Source organism: Neofelis nebulosa, chromosome 1 (genome assembly GCF_028018385.1).
Source record: "Neofelis nebulosa isolate mNeoNeb1 chromosome 1, mNeoNeb1.pri, whole genome shotgun sequence".
Classification (NCBI taxonomy): Eukaryota; Metazoa; Chordata; class Mammalia; order Carnivora; family Felidae; genus Neofelis; species Neofelis nebulosa.
The window spans coordinates 116,845,587-116,860,691 of record NC_080782.1 but is presented as its reverse complement, the minus strand read 5'-3'; the positions used below and the strand labels follow the sequence as shown (position 1 = coordinate 116,860,691).

Sequence of the window (15,105 nt, the reverse complement as noted above, 5' to 3'; positions counted from 1 at the left end):
TGATCATTCAGTTATAATTTATAGACTTTGATATGTAACACAACACAAACATACATTTTATATTGTTCTCTACCAATTTTGTCAGCCTTCTTCTGCACCTAGATTGTAAGCAGTCTCAGGGGAATGATGATGTTAAATATTTCCAGACCTGCTCTGGTGCCAGGACAATGCTGAGTCCGTGATGGAAGTTTTGTAAATACTTACTGATTTACTGCTACACATAATCACTTTTCCTTTTCCTTCTTACTCTGCATCACTTATTCCTCAGAATAGGCAAAGGAATAGTCAGGGTAAGAAATCATTCTGAGAAAATATTTTCCAGGAGCTCTGCAGTGAATTTCAGAACCAGGTGAGGAACGGGACGCTTATATGCACCAAGGAGAATGACCCTGTCCGTGGCCCAGATGGCAAAATGCATGGAAACAAGTGCTCCATGTGTGCAAGTCTATTGTGAGTACCTGTGCTCATCTGTTCTACTGCATCTCTTTATTATCCATCACGTCTGAGTCTCAGTTTCTTTAGAAATGTGTAGAATATATGCCATGGGTTGTGTGCTAGGTAAGCTGAAAAGCACATGGACAAGGCAGGAAGTAATATTGAATCACACAGTGACAATGTGATTCTCTATTCAGTTCTCTTTCTGTCCTCTAGGTAAGTCATGGGAAAGTTTTAATTTAGTGCTGGTATGTTTGTAACACTTGATAATCATCATGCATAACAAAGAGGGAGCAGAAGTTTGATGATCTGGATGCACTGATATCATTGATCTCTCTCCCACCTCTGACATTTTATGATTATGTGAATATATTCAAATATTGGCTAAGGAAGAACCAGTTGAACAGAGATCTATGAGGCCAGTGTGCAAGAACTGTTAGAATAACCTGAATGAGAAATGGAATAGAGAGAATTACATTTATCCTTTTAGGAACATTACCATGCCCAGGTGAGATAAATACTTTGATAAGTGGTTTAGTGTAGAGAGTAAAACCCCTAATAGGCAGGGCCATGTAATAGGTGTTTATTGAAATGTCTTCTTGTGAAGCCAGGTCCAGGGACTTTTTTTGCTGCTGTTTTGGTGAGTCGGACCTGAGCTCCATTGTGTGAAACAGTATAGGAGAAATTGATTATTACCTCCTCTGGTTCTCCTCCTCCTTAGATTCTTAGTCCTCTACAGAGTCTCACGCTAAAGTAAATGTTGAGGAAAATGTTTAAATTTTTTTTATTATTTTGTTTAATGTTTATTTATTTTTGAGACAGAGCATGAACGGGGGAGAGTCAGAGAGAGAGGGAGACACAGAATTCGAAGCAGGCTCCAGGCTCGGAGCTTTCAGCACAGAGCCCGACACGGGGCTCCAACTCACAGACCGTGAGATCATGACCTGAGCCAAAGTCGGAAGCTCAACCGACTGAGCCACCCAGGAGCCCTGAGGAAAATGTTTAAATAGTATCTGTTGAAAGAGGTGCAAAGTTGATTTCTGTCTTGTAACTTTTTGCATGTCCTCACCCAATCTCAGGTATATGCACATAGCTCCTTAAAGGAAAGGTTGACACACTAGGCCAGTAGGGCAGGTGATGGGCTCAGATTCAGGAAATCAAGGGTCTTCTCTTACTTGCTCCATTTGTTCATTCTTTGGAGATGACCGGATATAATGTGATCCATGCTATAGATGTTCAAGCTTTGATAAGCTGTGTATCAGTAGAACATGGCAAGAATGCCAGAAGCTTAGGCTCTTGATCAACCTCAAAATGTTAGTTGTTGAATTTTCTTGGGCTTGGATCATTATTATACTTTAAAACGTGAATTCAACTTGAATATTAATGCCCTTAAAATAATATCTAAAGTTTTAATTTTATAGTGAAACGTGGTTTATTTTGACTAGGGCCCATCATCTGACTTGGTATCACCTCTGCTTTGATCATTGATATGGTTGTTATTTACACAGGAAAAGTTGCACAGTTTAGAAAAATCAAGGCAATGTGGCTTGCCTAAAGTCAGATCACTAAAGTCACTGACTGATAGAAAAAGACTACATGAGGGTCACATACTGATAAAAAAAAAAAATGCTAGTTTTATTTTTTTAAGGAGAATTGTAAACTACTGAATTATTTATTTTTTATTATTATTGTCTGCAAAGTAATAGCACCTCTTAGTCTGGATAAATTTGTACCGAAGAGTAAATCTGACCTTGTCTCGAAGATCCTCATTCCTTTTTAAAATACATTACCAAAGAGAATCGAAAACTGTACTTAGCTTGTATCTTCTTTATTTTTGATTGCAGCAAACTTGAAGAAGAAGAGAAGAAAAATAATAGCAAGGAAGGAAAGGAGAAAGTAGGGGCTGAGAAAGTGAAGAGAGAAGCAGTCCAGGTAGTTGTTTTAGGCCATCAGAGCCACATAACTGTTCCATTCTCTCCAGGCAAGCCTCCTGCTCCCACCTCCTTATCCCATGTCCTTAGTAACTTCTCAGACTGAGGACATGTATTGGATTCTCGTGTATAAGAAGATCCCTTCTTCCTATTCAGTTTATTCACTCCAAGTATGATTTAGTTGCTTGTGCATTTGAGAAGTCAATCACCATTTTCTCCACTTACCATGTGAATTGTAGTATCCCAAAAAAGAAGCATATACAGATTGCTATCTTGTATGAATACAAATCAATAGAGGCAGATTTCAAAGTTTTCTCCATATCTTTTTATATAAGGATGTTTAGTTCAAAACAAATAAAACAAAAAACAAAACAAAACAAAACAAATAAAACCTAAATTTTAATCCCAATTAATTATCTGTGAGATTTTGGGAAAATTACTTAACAGCATTTTTGAGCCTTGGGTTTACATTCTCACGTAATGATGATGATGATGGTGATGACTATTAATTATTTAGTTTCTGGCATATGTCATGTGATATAACAGTTTTATGTCTGATCTTTGTAGTAACCATTCAAAGTATGTGATTGTTATCTGTATTTTATAGAAGAGGACTCAGAGGCTCAGATTAGAAGTTAGGAAATGTATATAGTTAAAAATTTGAGAGCTAGCAATTGGACCACAAGTTCTGACTTGAATGCCCATGATGCGCCTTAGATTTTGCACTTTATCACCATTTGTATCATTTTTACAGGATGTGTCTCAGATCTTCATTGTTCCTCTCCTGTGTCTTTTTCTAATTTGGAAGACCTCACTCCTTAGTGTTCTCTCTGCTCTCATCTTTATTTCCTACAATCTACCCTTAACTCCAAAACCAAAGCAGTTTTGCAAAACATAAGACAATCTGTGCCACCCATGGCTTCTAACTTACTCAGAGTAAGAACCAAGGCCCTTTTAGTGGCTTATAATTCCACCCATGATCTGACCTCCGCCACCTCTCAGGCCTCATTTCCTATTTTCTACCCATTGCTGCCCTTGTGCCAGCCCTACTGGCCACCTTGTTGTTTCTCGGACATCCCAAGCATTAATTCAAGGTATCCCATCTCATGGACTCAGTCACATTGTGGTTAAAGACCTGGGCTGAGACTGTCAGGGCTCAAATACTGGCTCTGTCTCCCTACCAATAAGGCAGACAGTTAACATTTTTGCATCTTAGTTTCTTCACTTATAAAATAATAAACTATCTTTATGTATATTATTTTTATGAAGTCCCAAGGAACTTACCCATATATAACAGCACATGTCTTAAGTCTTCAATATTATACACACAATGAACTTTACTTTCTATATGGTTTTCCTCATACTCAGACATGATTGTCCTTGTCTTCTATTTGTCAAAATTCTGGCCACTTTCCATGGCTCGGAATAAGTATTAGCTGCTCTCCAAAGATTTTCCCCATTTATACAATATACTTAAAGCTCTATCATCTATTATGCCAGAAATTTTCCTTTATTTCTCAATTATCTCATTCTTTTTATTCCAAGTTATAGATGGTTCTATGCATTTTCTTCAAAGACTCTAAACACTCTGTATTTGCTTTTTATGATTGCTCTAATAGATTATCACAAACCTGGTGGCCTAAAGCAAAACAAACTTACTGTCTTTGGTTCTTTACATTAGAAGTCTGACCTGGGTCTCAGTGAACTAAATCAAAGGGCTGGTAGGGCTCTGTTCCTTTCTGGAATCTCTAGGGGAGAATTTGTCTCTTTGCCTTTTCTTACTTCTAGAAGCCGTCCTTGTCCCTTCCATTATCTTCAAAGCCAACAATATCACATCTCTGACTGTTGTTCTACAGTTGTATTTCCCTCTCCATCTCTATTGTCTCACTCTTCCTATTGTTAAGGACTGACTCTTACAGTCACATTGGACATACCAGGATAATCCAGGAGAATCTCCCCATCTCAAGGTTCTTAACTTAATTACACCTGCAAAGTTCCTTTTGCCCTGGAAGGTAATATGATCACAGGCTCTGGGTGTTAGGACTTGGACAAATAGGAGGGATGGGAGCTGTTGTTCTGCCAACCACAAATTTTTTACAAAAAGAACAATAGATAATTCTTTCTTTCTTTACTTCTTTTTCTTTCTTTCTTTCTTTCTTTCTTTCTTTCTTTCTTTCTTTCTTTCTTTCTTATTTGTATTTTTTTAGAGAGAGAGAGTGCAAGTGGAGAAGAGGGGCAGAGAGAGAGAGAGAGAGAGAGAGAGAGAGAATCTTAAGCGGGTTCCATGCTCAACATGGAGCATGATGTGGGGCTTGATCCCATGACTGTGGGATCATGACCTGAGCAGAAATTAAGAGTCTCAACTGACTGAGCCACTGAGGCACCCCTGCTCAATTCTTCTTTATGTATCTCACAGTATCTAGCCCAGAATAATATTTGAGTTGAATTGAAGGTTTTCTAATGAACTAAGTAATAGTAAACTTATACTCCAGATAATGCGTGACCTTAAAAAGTCCCTAAAAAGCATCTTGGCTAATGTTGACCTTCTATATCACCGTTTTGATGTATCTGCTATGTTTGGGGGCATTGTATCATAGGTTTTATAGGGGTAATGTAGAGGAAGTTTTCCAGTATTTAGTTACCTGATTCTTAAATCCACCGTTATTTGGCAGGAGCTGTGCAGTGAATACCGTAACTATGTGAGAAATGGACGACTTCCCTGCACCAGAGAGAATGACCCCATCGAGGGCCCAGATGGAAAAATGCATGGCAATACGTGCTCCATGTGTGAGGCCTTTTTGTGAGTAGAACCACAGCCACTGCTGCTGAGTGTGAGAGAAGATAGGCCTGGGACAGGCAAGGGAGGTGATTTTGAAGGTTTTCTCTAGGAGGTAGATATGGAAGCTATCTTTGCATTATTTTCAAGGATTTACAGTTAAAAAGCCAAATCCTTAGCACATTTCTTTGAGGTGTTCTCAGTGTTCTAAACTGTAATTGAATTGTTCCAGGGAGTACTATGTGCTAAGGGCAAAGTCCCCCAGAGTTAATGGCATACAAGGACTGAGAAATCTGTTCTCTGCTTACATACTACCATGAATAATCCAAAGATGTGATCGTTAGGTGGTAACAAATGGAACATTTGCTAACATCTAGTAAATATTTTCAAGCATCTTTATTGCTTTCTGGGGAGAAAAACCATATCTTTATTTTCCAGAAAACTGTAGTGGTAAATTTGCTTACTGGTTTGCTATGACATGTGTGTCTTATTCTTTAAGCAACATTAAACACAGAAAACAATATGGACAGGTGTGCGTTTACTCTCCTACTCCCAACTGAGTTGGTAGAGGTATGGAGGTAATGGGATATTTCTATCTAGAGAGAGTTCCCATTTAGGATAACATGTACTGGGTACTAGGAAAGATTCTTCTCCCTCCCCCTCCTGCAGCCAGCAAGAAGCAAAAGAAAAAGAAGAAGCTGAATCCAAAGCAAAAGCTAAGAGAGAAGCTGAAAAGGTAGTTGTCCTGGAAGTTTAATACCACACTAAAAGATGAGGTTTTGCAGTTTCTCTGTAAAAATAACATGCAATTACTGAAAGCCTGTGTCAGAGAACTCAAGGTTCATCGAGTCTAGGAATTGATACAATTTTCTTAAAGGATCAAATAGTAGATATTTTAGGTTGTGGCCATCCAGTCTCTGTCACAACTCTGCTCTTGTAGCTGTAAAGCAGCCGTAGATGATATGCAGACAAATGGCATGGCTATGTTCCAATAAAACTTTATTTATTTAAGGAGGTGGTGGGCCAGATTTTGCTTACAGGCCATAGTTGGCAAACATATGATTTACTTCATTCCCGAGTTTTAAATGAAGGTTTAAAATCCAGAGAGAAGGAAGAACTTGCTTACAAAGGCAGTGGGACTATTGGTATCTGAATCCACATCTTCATATTTCAAAGTACTCACAGTTAAAAAATGGAAACAAAAGAACTGAAACCTAGACCTCTGGACACCAAATCTAGCATTACTCCTAATCCACCATGTAGTTTTCGATGACCACATTTGGTGAAATCAGTTGTTTTCCTTGCTTTACCTTTATTTCTGGTGACAGCATTTGGGGGAAAATAAAAATAATATATTGGGTACACTAGGATAATCTAGGATAACATTTTCTTGGCTTAAAAAAAAGACTGATTCCAAGTATATTTTTTCAAATTTGTGGTCATTTCCTTGCCCCCATCAAAAACGAGTCTTATGTGTGATTGCAGATTCAGTCTGGATTTGGGGGTTACACCTCAAGGAAAAAGGAAGAGAAACCTCTTTTTAAATCGTGTGTGTTTAGGGGAGGGTGGGTGATGGGTATTGAGGAGGGCACCTTTTGGAATGAGCACTGGGTGTTGTATGGAAACCAATTTGACAATAAACTTCATATATTGAAAAAAAAAAAGAAAAAAAATAAATAAATCGTGTGTGTTTAGTAGGAATTGATTGAAAAATTCAATCGCCAGGAAAAAATATATCTATAGGTCATTTTTTATTGTTTCTAGGAAGCACTTAGTAGGAACCCAACAAAGTAATTTATAAGAAAATACCCCTACTCTTGCCCTTTCTCCTCCTTTAGGATACATGCAGTGAATTTCGGAGCCTTTTGCAAAATGGAAATCTTTTCTGCACACGAGAAAACGATCCCGTGCGTGGCCCAGATGGCAAGACCCACGGCAACAAGTGTGCCATGTGTAAAGCTGTCTTGTGAGTACACAAATGAAGCCCCTGCTGTGAGCTGGCAGATATGGTGGAAGGCAAAGAGCCAGGATAATAATATACATTGTGTTTGTCCTTTCTTTACATATAAAAGGAGCAAATTATTATCTGTAGAGCATTTTTAGGCAAATCTTCCTCTATAAAGGCCAAGATTTACACTTCTAGAAATAGACAATATATCTAGGTTGTTACATTCTCTCTTAGTTCTGGGGTAGAGCCTACCTATTAATAGATCACAACATCTTTCTTGGTAAAATTTTAGGTCCTTTGCTGTCAAATGGATCCCTTCTCTAGATTATAATTACCACTGGGAATATAATACACATATTTTGCTATCAGTCTAACTCTTCTACCTACATTTTTTAAAATATCACATTTTTCACAGAATGAAAATAAATTCTTTATACAAAGCTCAGAAGTACACATCAAATATTTAACTCATTTAATAGCCATTTACTGACTATCTACAATGTACAACATGAATAATGATTGTTCATAGATGGATTAAATAATCTTCTCAGAAATCATATAGTTGACTAAAGATTAGACATGGGTACAAGTTAATAAAATATGAGGGAGGAACTGCTAAATGAAAAATGATGTGTACAGTGTATTCTGGTACTTCAGGGAAGAGAGAGTTAATAGGAAGTTTTATAGGGGGCATAGAACTGGTCTTTATAATTTGGATAAGGTATGAACTGTACAGGAAGGAATGAGAGGGGCAGAGGGCAACAGCATGGGTAAAGCTCTGAAATTAAGAAAACAGTAATCTGAACAACAAAGAGCAAGTCATGTAGTTTAGTTAGAACTTAGCCACTTTGCTGGCTTTGAATGCCAGATCAAGGATTTTGAAGTCAATGCTATACATAGTGGGAAGCTGCTAACATTTTTCGGGTAAGAGAGTAAGTGGCATAAATATGGTTCCTTTGGGAAGATCCATACATAAACAATAAAAAGGGGGGGAAAGAGAAGGAAAAGACTAAGATTCAGAATGCTACTGGTGATGGTAGGGGTTTGTAGGAATCCAGGAGCCACTAGATCTCATCAGAGCCAGAGGAATAAGAGGGAAGGTGAATGGATCAACATGGGAGATGTGAAAACAGTGTCACAGTGTCAACAGCCATGGGGGCTGCGGGGAAGGGGACAGAGATGGCTCTAGTGTTTTCTTCTTCATGAATGGTAGAGAATCCAGGAGCAAGGACACATTTGGTGGAGGAGGTAGTTCTTGTTGGACCTCTTGAATATGAGGTGTTTGAGAAGAATCCAGCTAGAGAATCACAGTGAGCATTTAGGAAGTGGTAGTAAACCGCTCACGTGGCCTTGCTTCTGTTTGTGTACATGCTGGTTTTCCTCTACAGTAGTGAGAGCTCTTCTAGGCAGAAGGACTCCATGTAATTCGTCTTTCTATTTTCAAAGGAGGGCCTGCAACATAGTGGATGTTCAGTAAATGCTGGTGGATTCTGTACAAATCTATTTGGGTCACACGATGAGCAACTCACAGAAATGGGCTCTGCTCTCTGTAATCTGTTATTCCGTACTTCCCCCTTTCTAATTTCCAGCCAGAAAGAAGATGAAGAAAGAAAGAGAAAAGAAGAGGAAGATCAGAGAAACGCTGCGGGGCATAGTTCCCATGGTGGTGGTGGCGGAGGAGGGAAAGAGCAGGTGAGAGGACCTCTAATTTCCACGACCAGGGTGGACGCAAGTATCTGACAAGAGCACCATGGCAGAGCCTGGCATAAAGGGGAATGAATGTCAGGCTGAGTTTGAAAGTGTTCTCTGAAGGACAGGGGAGTTTCCCCTTGAAACTGCAGGGTAATATCTCAGCAAATTTTAGTCTCTCTATGGCTCGTTTTGATTTCTTTAACCCTGGAAATAATTAACATGATGACCTCATCCCAGACTCCTGACCCCTTTTTATATAGTGTAGCTCTCAGGCCATTAATTGATCATAAGAGTGTTAGGTGGTATAAACATGGAGATAGTCCTCAGCAGCATCACATGCTCTTTATTTTCTTCTATTATTCTCTTTCCTTCGATAGGGTCACTTTTTCAGGGCATTTTTTCTGTTGAACCAAGGCAGCATAATATGGTGAAAGAGCATGGTTTTCAGAACCACATAGTTTGGGGGTAGACCCTGCAACCCATTATGCAGCATTGAATAAATTACTTCATGTCGCTGAACTCTAGCTTCCCTTATCTAGCAGTACTCTTACAGGGACAAAATAAAATAATTTAGGCAAGTTTTTAGCACATTTGCTGAGACATTTTTAAGAGTCAGAATGACAGTGTTGCCTATAAACCCAGTCCTTGGGCCTGTGAACACTACTGCATAAGATTACAGCTGCTTGATTTCACTTCTTACGACCTTCGGATATCAAGATCCTCTCTTTGCTTCCAGATCTGACACAGGCCTGACATATGTCTTTGATAAGTTCTGGCTATTCTGTTTTTCTATCTTTTCTCCTTAAGGAGGCTACATCCTCACTCTCAGGAATGAGGACTCAAAAGTCCCCTGTTTGTCTTCTCCACAGTTGTCTTGAGCCTGTCTTCCTTAGCATTTTGTATAACTTTGTACTTTCTTCCAGCAATTCTTTCTCCCTTCTGTCTACACCAGAGGTCAGCTTTTTTTTTTTCTTCTGTAAAAGGCCAGATAGCAAATATTTTAGGCATTGTGAGTCATATGGACTCTGTTTCTCTTATTCCATTCTGACATTATTGTGGGAAAGCAGCCATAAATATATCTAAATGAATGAGTTGAGGGTGTGTTTCAAGTTTTGATTTGTAAAACCCCTATATATAAGTCTATATAGTCTTATAGGCTATAGTTTGCCGACCCTTCATCTGTGCTATTAAATCCCAGCCAGCCTTTATAATTTCCTTGTGTAGAACCTTAGAAGCAACATCATTAACTATGACAACTGACCTCTTAGAATATGGGTGATTCCAGTCCCTCTTTCTCTGTAGATAGCAGTGCTGGACATTGTAATAACAGAAACTCAAATTGTTTCATGAACTTAACAATGCAACAAACCAAGTAATCCAAGAGACCTACTCTCCTCTCCTTTTTCAGGACCAATGTGCAGAGTTTCGGGGAAAGATGCAAAACGGAAAACTCACCTGTACTCGGGAGCGTGATCCTGTACGTGACGCTGATGGCAAGGCATACAACAATAAATGTACCATGTGTAAGGAGATACTGTAAGTACTTCTTTCAGCTGGCAGTCTCAAAGCTGAATGACTAGCTATTTCTCATTTACTTATAGCTCCCTCCTGAAAAATTGTTTTTGTTAATTCCCAAGTATTATCTCTTTCCCTTGTATCCCGTAAGAAACAATGAGCCTTAGCAATGGCAGCTAATCATTGTCTGATTCCTAGTCTGTGTTCTCTCATAATTCTGTGACCTGCAATTGCCATCATGATAGAGCATTTCACTTTAGAACATATAATGCCTAAGTCCTGTGGAGAGTTCGCGAAGGTCATTTGGAATAGTTGACCAGCATAGTTTAAGAGGGTTGTTTCTTGCCATGTGTGTGGAAACATTTATTGCATAATCCAGAGTGTTTCTTCTGTGTGTTTTCCCATGGTGAGTGTACTGAAATGGAGTGCTTTCTGATCCAACTCAGCCACTCTTGATTTGTGTTACTGGGTCAAGGAGCATAACCACCCTTGTACACAGAGATAGTTTTCTGGGTGACCTTGATAGGTACTCATAGTTTTAAAATTTGATGCATATATCATAATGCTATTAATTATGACTCTTAATCGATATGAATTTAATAAGCATTTAATGCTTCTCCACACATACATCTTTTTCACCTTTCTCCTTGAAAAGAAATTACAGTCTTGTGATAGTGTAGGCCATGTGAGAAAATCTGATTAGTTCAAATGTTGCATTTTACGGATGAGAAAAACTGAAATTTTTCTTTTTTTAACTTTTTTATTTTGAGAGAGACAGAGACAGTGTGAGTAGGGGACAGACAGAGCGGGGCTGGGAGAGAAAGAGGGAGAGAGAGAGAGAGAGAGAGAGAGAGAGAGAGAGAGAAAGAGAGAAAGAGAGAAGAGAGAAGAGAGAGAGAGAAAGAGAGAGAGAGAGAAGAGAGAGAGAGAGAGAGAGAGAAAGAGAAGAGAGAGAGAGAGAGAGAGAGAGGAGAGAGAGAAAGAGAGAAAAGAAAGAGAGAAACGAAAGAGAGAAAGAAAGAGAGAAAGAAAGGAGAAGAAGAGAAGAAAGAGAGAAGAAAGACGAAAGAAAAAGAGAGAAAGAGAGAAAGAGAGAAGAGAGAAGAGAGAGAGAGAGAGAGAGAGAAAGAGAGAAAGAGAGAGAGAGAGAAAGAGAGAAAGAGAGAAAGAAAGAGAGAGAAAGAGAGAAAGAGAGAAAGAGAGAAAGAGAGAGAGAAAGAGAGAAAGAAAGAAAGAAAGAAAGAAAGAAAGAAAGAAAGAAAGAAAGAAAGAAAGAAAGAAAGAAAGAAAGAAAGAGAGAGACACTCCCAAGCAGGCTCTGCACCATCACCACAGAGCCTAATGCGGGGCTTGAACTCACGAAACCTTGAGATCATCACCTGAGCCGAAGAGTCAGACACTTAACCGACTGAGCCACCCAGGCGCCCCTGAAATTTTTTTTAACTTCAGGGTCCTCATGGGGAAGTGAACTTCAGAGCCAAAATCAGAATCCAGTTCCTCTGAATACTAGCCTAATATTTATTCACATTACGAAAATTTGTCAATAGAAGCAGGGCAGTAGAGTAGAGCAGTGCTAGGGTTTTAGCATCAGATAATTTCAGCTTCATGTTCTGGACAGGTTATTCCACTTTCCTAGGCTTCCATCTGCTCATATTTATAATGGTGGTAGAGGCAACAATAATCATCATAGCCACTAGTGTTTGTTTTGAAAGGTAAATGAAAAGAACCAGGTAAAACTCTCTACACAGTGCCTTGCACAAAGAAGGCATTCAATAAATGTGAATTGTCACTATTAATACCATCAGTAGTGTTCAGTAAATAATAGGCATCAGCATGAATACTAATAAATAATAACTAATGTTATGATTTCCTGCACTACACTGTGTTGTCCTTTTGCACAACTTGTACTTTGCAGATATGACTAACATAACTGAGAGAGCATTTCACTTAGGACTTTGCTTCTTTTTGCCACATATATTAATAGATAATTTTGTTAAGGAACAAATGACGATTCTCCAATGCAAAAAATGTATAAGATAAAATTTTGCCAATGTAATAGTTGTCATCTATATTATAAGATACTCATCTGGAGTATTTAACAAAACACAACATACATGGAATATTTTTTACAATCTTTAGAAATCACTCATCTGACAATGAATGGTCTTTGACTGTCTGCATTGTAATAGGCACTGGTCATGGACAAGCATTCTTCATGTGAACAAGACAAAGTTCCTGCCATGTAATTATAATGTAATATAGAACAGACAAGTTATAAATAAATAAACAGAATAACTACATAGCACAGGGCTAGATGGTAATAAGGAAAATAAAGCAGAGTAAGGCAACATAAAGGGATTGCAGTTGCTGCTTTATTTATGGTGTTCAGGGAAAGCCTGGCGTGTGAGGGACACCCGTAAAGAGTAAGTGAAGTGAACCATGTGGACATCTAGAGGAAGAAAGTTTCAGGCAGAGCAAGAACCAGTGAAAACTTTTGAAGATGTAAAATTACCAAGCTGAAAAACAGAAAGGAGGTCATCATGTCTCAAAATTATTGCATAGAAGATTGCAGAAAATGAGTATGGGGACATTAAATAAGGCTTTTTTAGGCCAAGAGAAGGATATTGGATTTTATTCCATGTGTGATCAGAGGTCACTGGAGGCTTTTGATCAGAGCCATGATTATCCCTCGAGTGGCATTAAACCGAATCATTACAGTACCCTCTTCATCCAATAGTACTTGATTAAAATTTCATGACTTTATATTTGTTTGAATCTTCAGGATCTATTTTACTGCCACTTCCCTATTTCTTATACATGCAAAGGGAACTCCCTAAAAAGAATATATATATGTATATATGTTATATACATACATACACATGTTGTTCTGTGTACAACACCAAATGAAACTTGGAAAGAAAAGTAAATGTACTAGATCTTGAGCCAACTGCATCAGAATGACCTGGCTTGTTGAAAATCAGGCTACAGAGTCCCAGTCTAGATCTTGTCAGTAAACCTGTTGGGATAGTCAGTGGATCTGAATTTTTAAAAGTTTCACAGGTGTTTCTTAATGTGCATGAAAACTTAGAGACCACTGGCATAAATATTTTATCAGAAAAGAGTTTAAAAAAAAAAAAAAACATGATCCTAAGGTATTTTCTAGATTACTTATCTTCTTTCTATCTTGGGTTCCATACTTTAAAAACTAATACCCTAATGGGTTGATCTACAAGTCAAGGCACTAGACTGGTGAATTGGTGAGGTATTAAAAACCAAGACATAGCATGAAAAGATGAGGACACCGGTCCTGAGACTTGAAACTTGCCTCTAAATATCTGATGAGTTAATATCGAGAAGAGCTAATGGGTTCAGCAAACTTGTTCTGTGTTGTCCTGGGATTGTGAAGACCAAAGGACGAAAGTTAAAGGTAAATTTGGACACAAATAAAGGAGTCTTTGAAATTACTTGAGTTTGTCTACCTAGAATACCTATCTACCCTATAGACCCTGTGATGAGGAAGCTTCTTAATAACCACGCTGACTCTCAGCTTTGAGGATGCACAGATATTCTCTGTGAAGGAAATGTAGGATATGAACTCAAAGGCTCCGTCCAAACCTGAGTTTCTACTAACAGGATGACTATTGACTCTTGTCTCTTCCAGAGAAAGAGAAGCAGAGGAAAATAAGCACTCTGACTATAGATCAAATGAGACTCAATCAGCATCAGAAAAGGTGAGTCACTAACTAGATTTTGATAAAAACGGTCTTTCTGTAAGTCAACACTTGGCTATCAAAAATACAGAAAGAGAATGTCAATGTTGCCAACTAAGATCTTTGCCCTAAGAAGGTCAGAAGCCATCATAAATGTCAGTATTGCTGATAACTTGTTCAGTGTGGAAATTTCATGCCAAACGGAAATCTTTCAGTCTAACACATTACAAAGCACTTTTATAAATCGTAGTTTATTTCTCTCAACAACCTGATCAAATACATTTTTTTAACCTTATTTTATAGATGGGGAGAATGAGGCTCAGCTGCTGTAACAAATTGCTATCAACAGTGGCTTGAAACAGCACAGATGCGTTATCTTATATTTCTGGAGTTCAGAAGTCCTAACTGGATCTCACACTGTGTTAAAACTAAGGTGTCAGTAGGGCTGCGTTTCTTTGTGGAGGCTGTAGAGAAGATCTGTTTCGTTGCCTTTTCTAACTTCTGGAGGCTTCCTGCATTGGCTCATGGCCACCTTTAAACTTAGCGGTGTCCACACGAATAATTTTCATGCGGCATCACTCTGATATTGACTTCCCTGCCTCCCTCTTTCACTCCTGAGAACCTTTGTGATCACTCTGAGCCACACAGATAATTTAGGATAATCTGTCACCATTTTAAGGTCTGCTGATTAGCAATCTTAATTCTATCTTCCACCTTAATTTTTCCTTGCCATGTAAGGTAGCATATTTATAGGTTCCAGCAATTAGAATCTGGTCATGTTTGTAGGTCATTTATGTTGCCTCCCAGCAAGGTTAAGTGGCTTCCTGACTCTTGAGTCAAAATCTTCAGACTTTCAAGCCCAATCAAATACTATGTGAAAATAGTCATTTCCAATATCATCTTTCCTTATTTTTAGGATACGTGTGATGAGTTTAGAAGCCAAATGAAAAATGGGCAACTTATCTGCACCCGAGAAAGTGACCCTGTTCGGGGTCCAGATGGCAAAACACACGGCAATAAATGTGCCATGTGTAAGGACAAACTGTGAGTATTTTTCAAAAATGGGGCTTTAATTGTGAATATTACAGTATAATAACC

General features: G+C 38.5%; 1 protein-coding gene across 1 annotated transcript in view; it reads left to right on the top strand.

Annotated features, from left to right (window-relative positions):
* The window catches only part of SPINK5 (serine peptidase inhibitor Kazal type 5), a 75,414-nt gene that overhangs the window by 44,221 nt on the left and 16,088 nt on the right, over positions 1 to 15,105 (top strand). Inside the window, exons 17-25 of the mRNA XM_058732539.1 lie at positions 323 to 450; positions 2,280 to 2,367; positions 5,039 to 5,166; positions 5,812 to 5,878; positions 6,981 to 7,108; positions 8,680 to 8,782; positions 10,191 to 10,318; positions 13,959 to 14,028; positions 14,924 to 15,051. Of these exons, the coding sequence (XP_058588522.1) occupies positions 323 to 450; positions 2,280 to 2,367; positions 5,039 to 5,166; positions 5,812 to 5,878; positions 6,981 to 7,108; positions 8,680 to 8,782; positions 10,191 to 10,318; positions 13,959 to 14,028; positions 14,924 to 15,051 (968 nt within the window). The remainder of the gene's footprint in view (positions 1 to 322; positions 451 to 2,279; positions 2,368 to 5,038; positions 5,167 to 5,811; positions 5,879 to 6,980; positions 7,109 to 8,679; positions 8,783 to 10,190; positions 10,319 to 13,958; positions 14,029 to 14,923; positions 15,052 to 15,105) is intronic.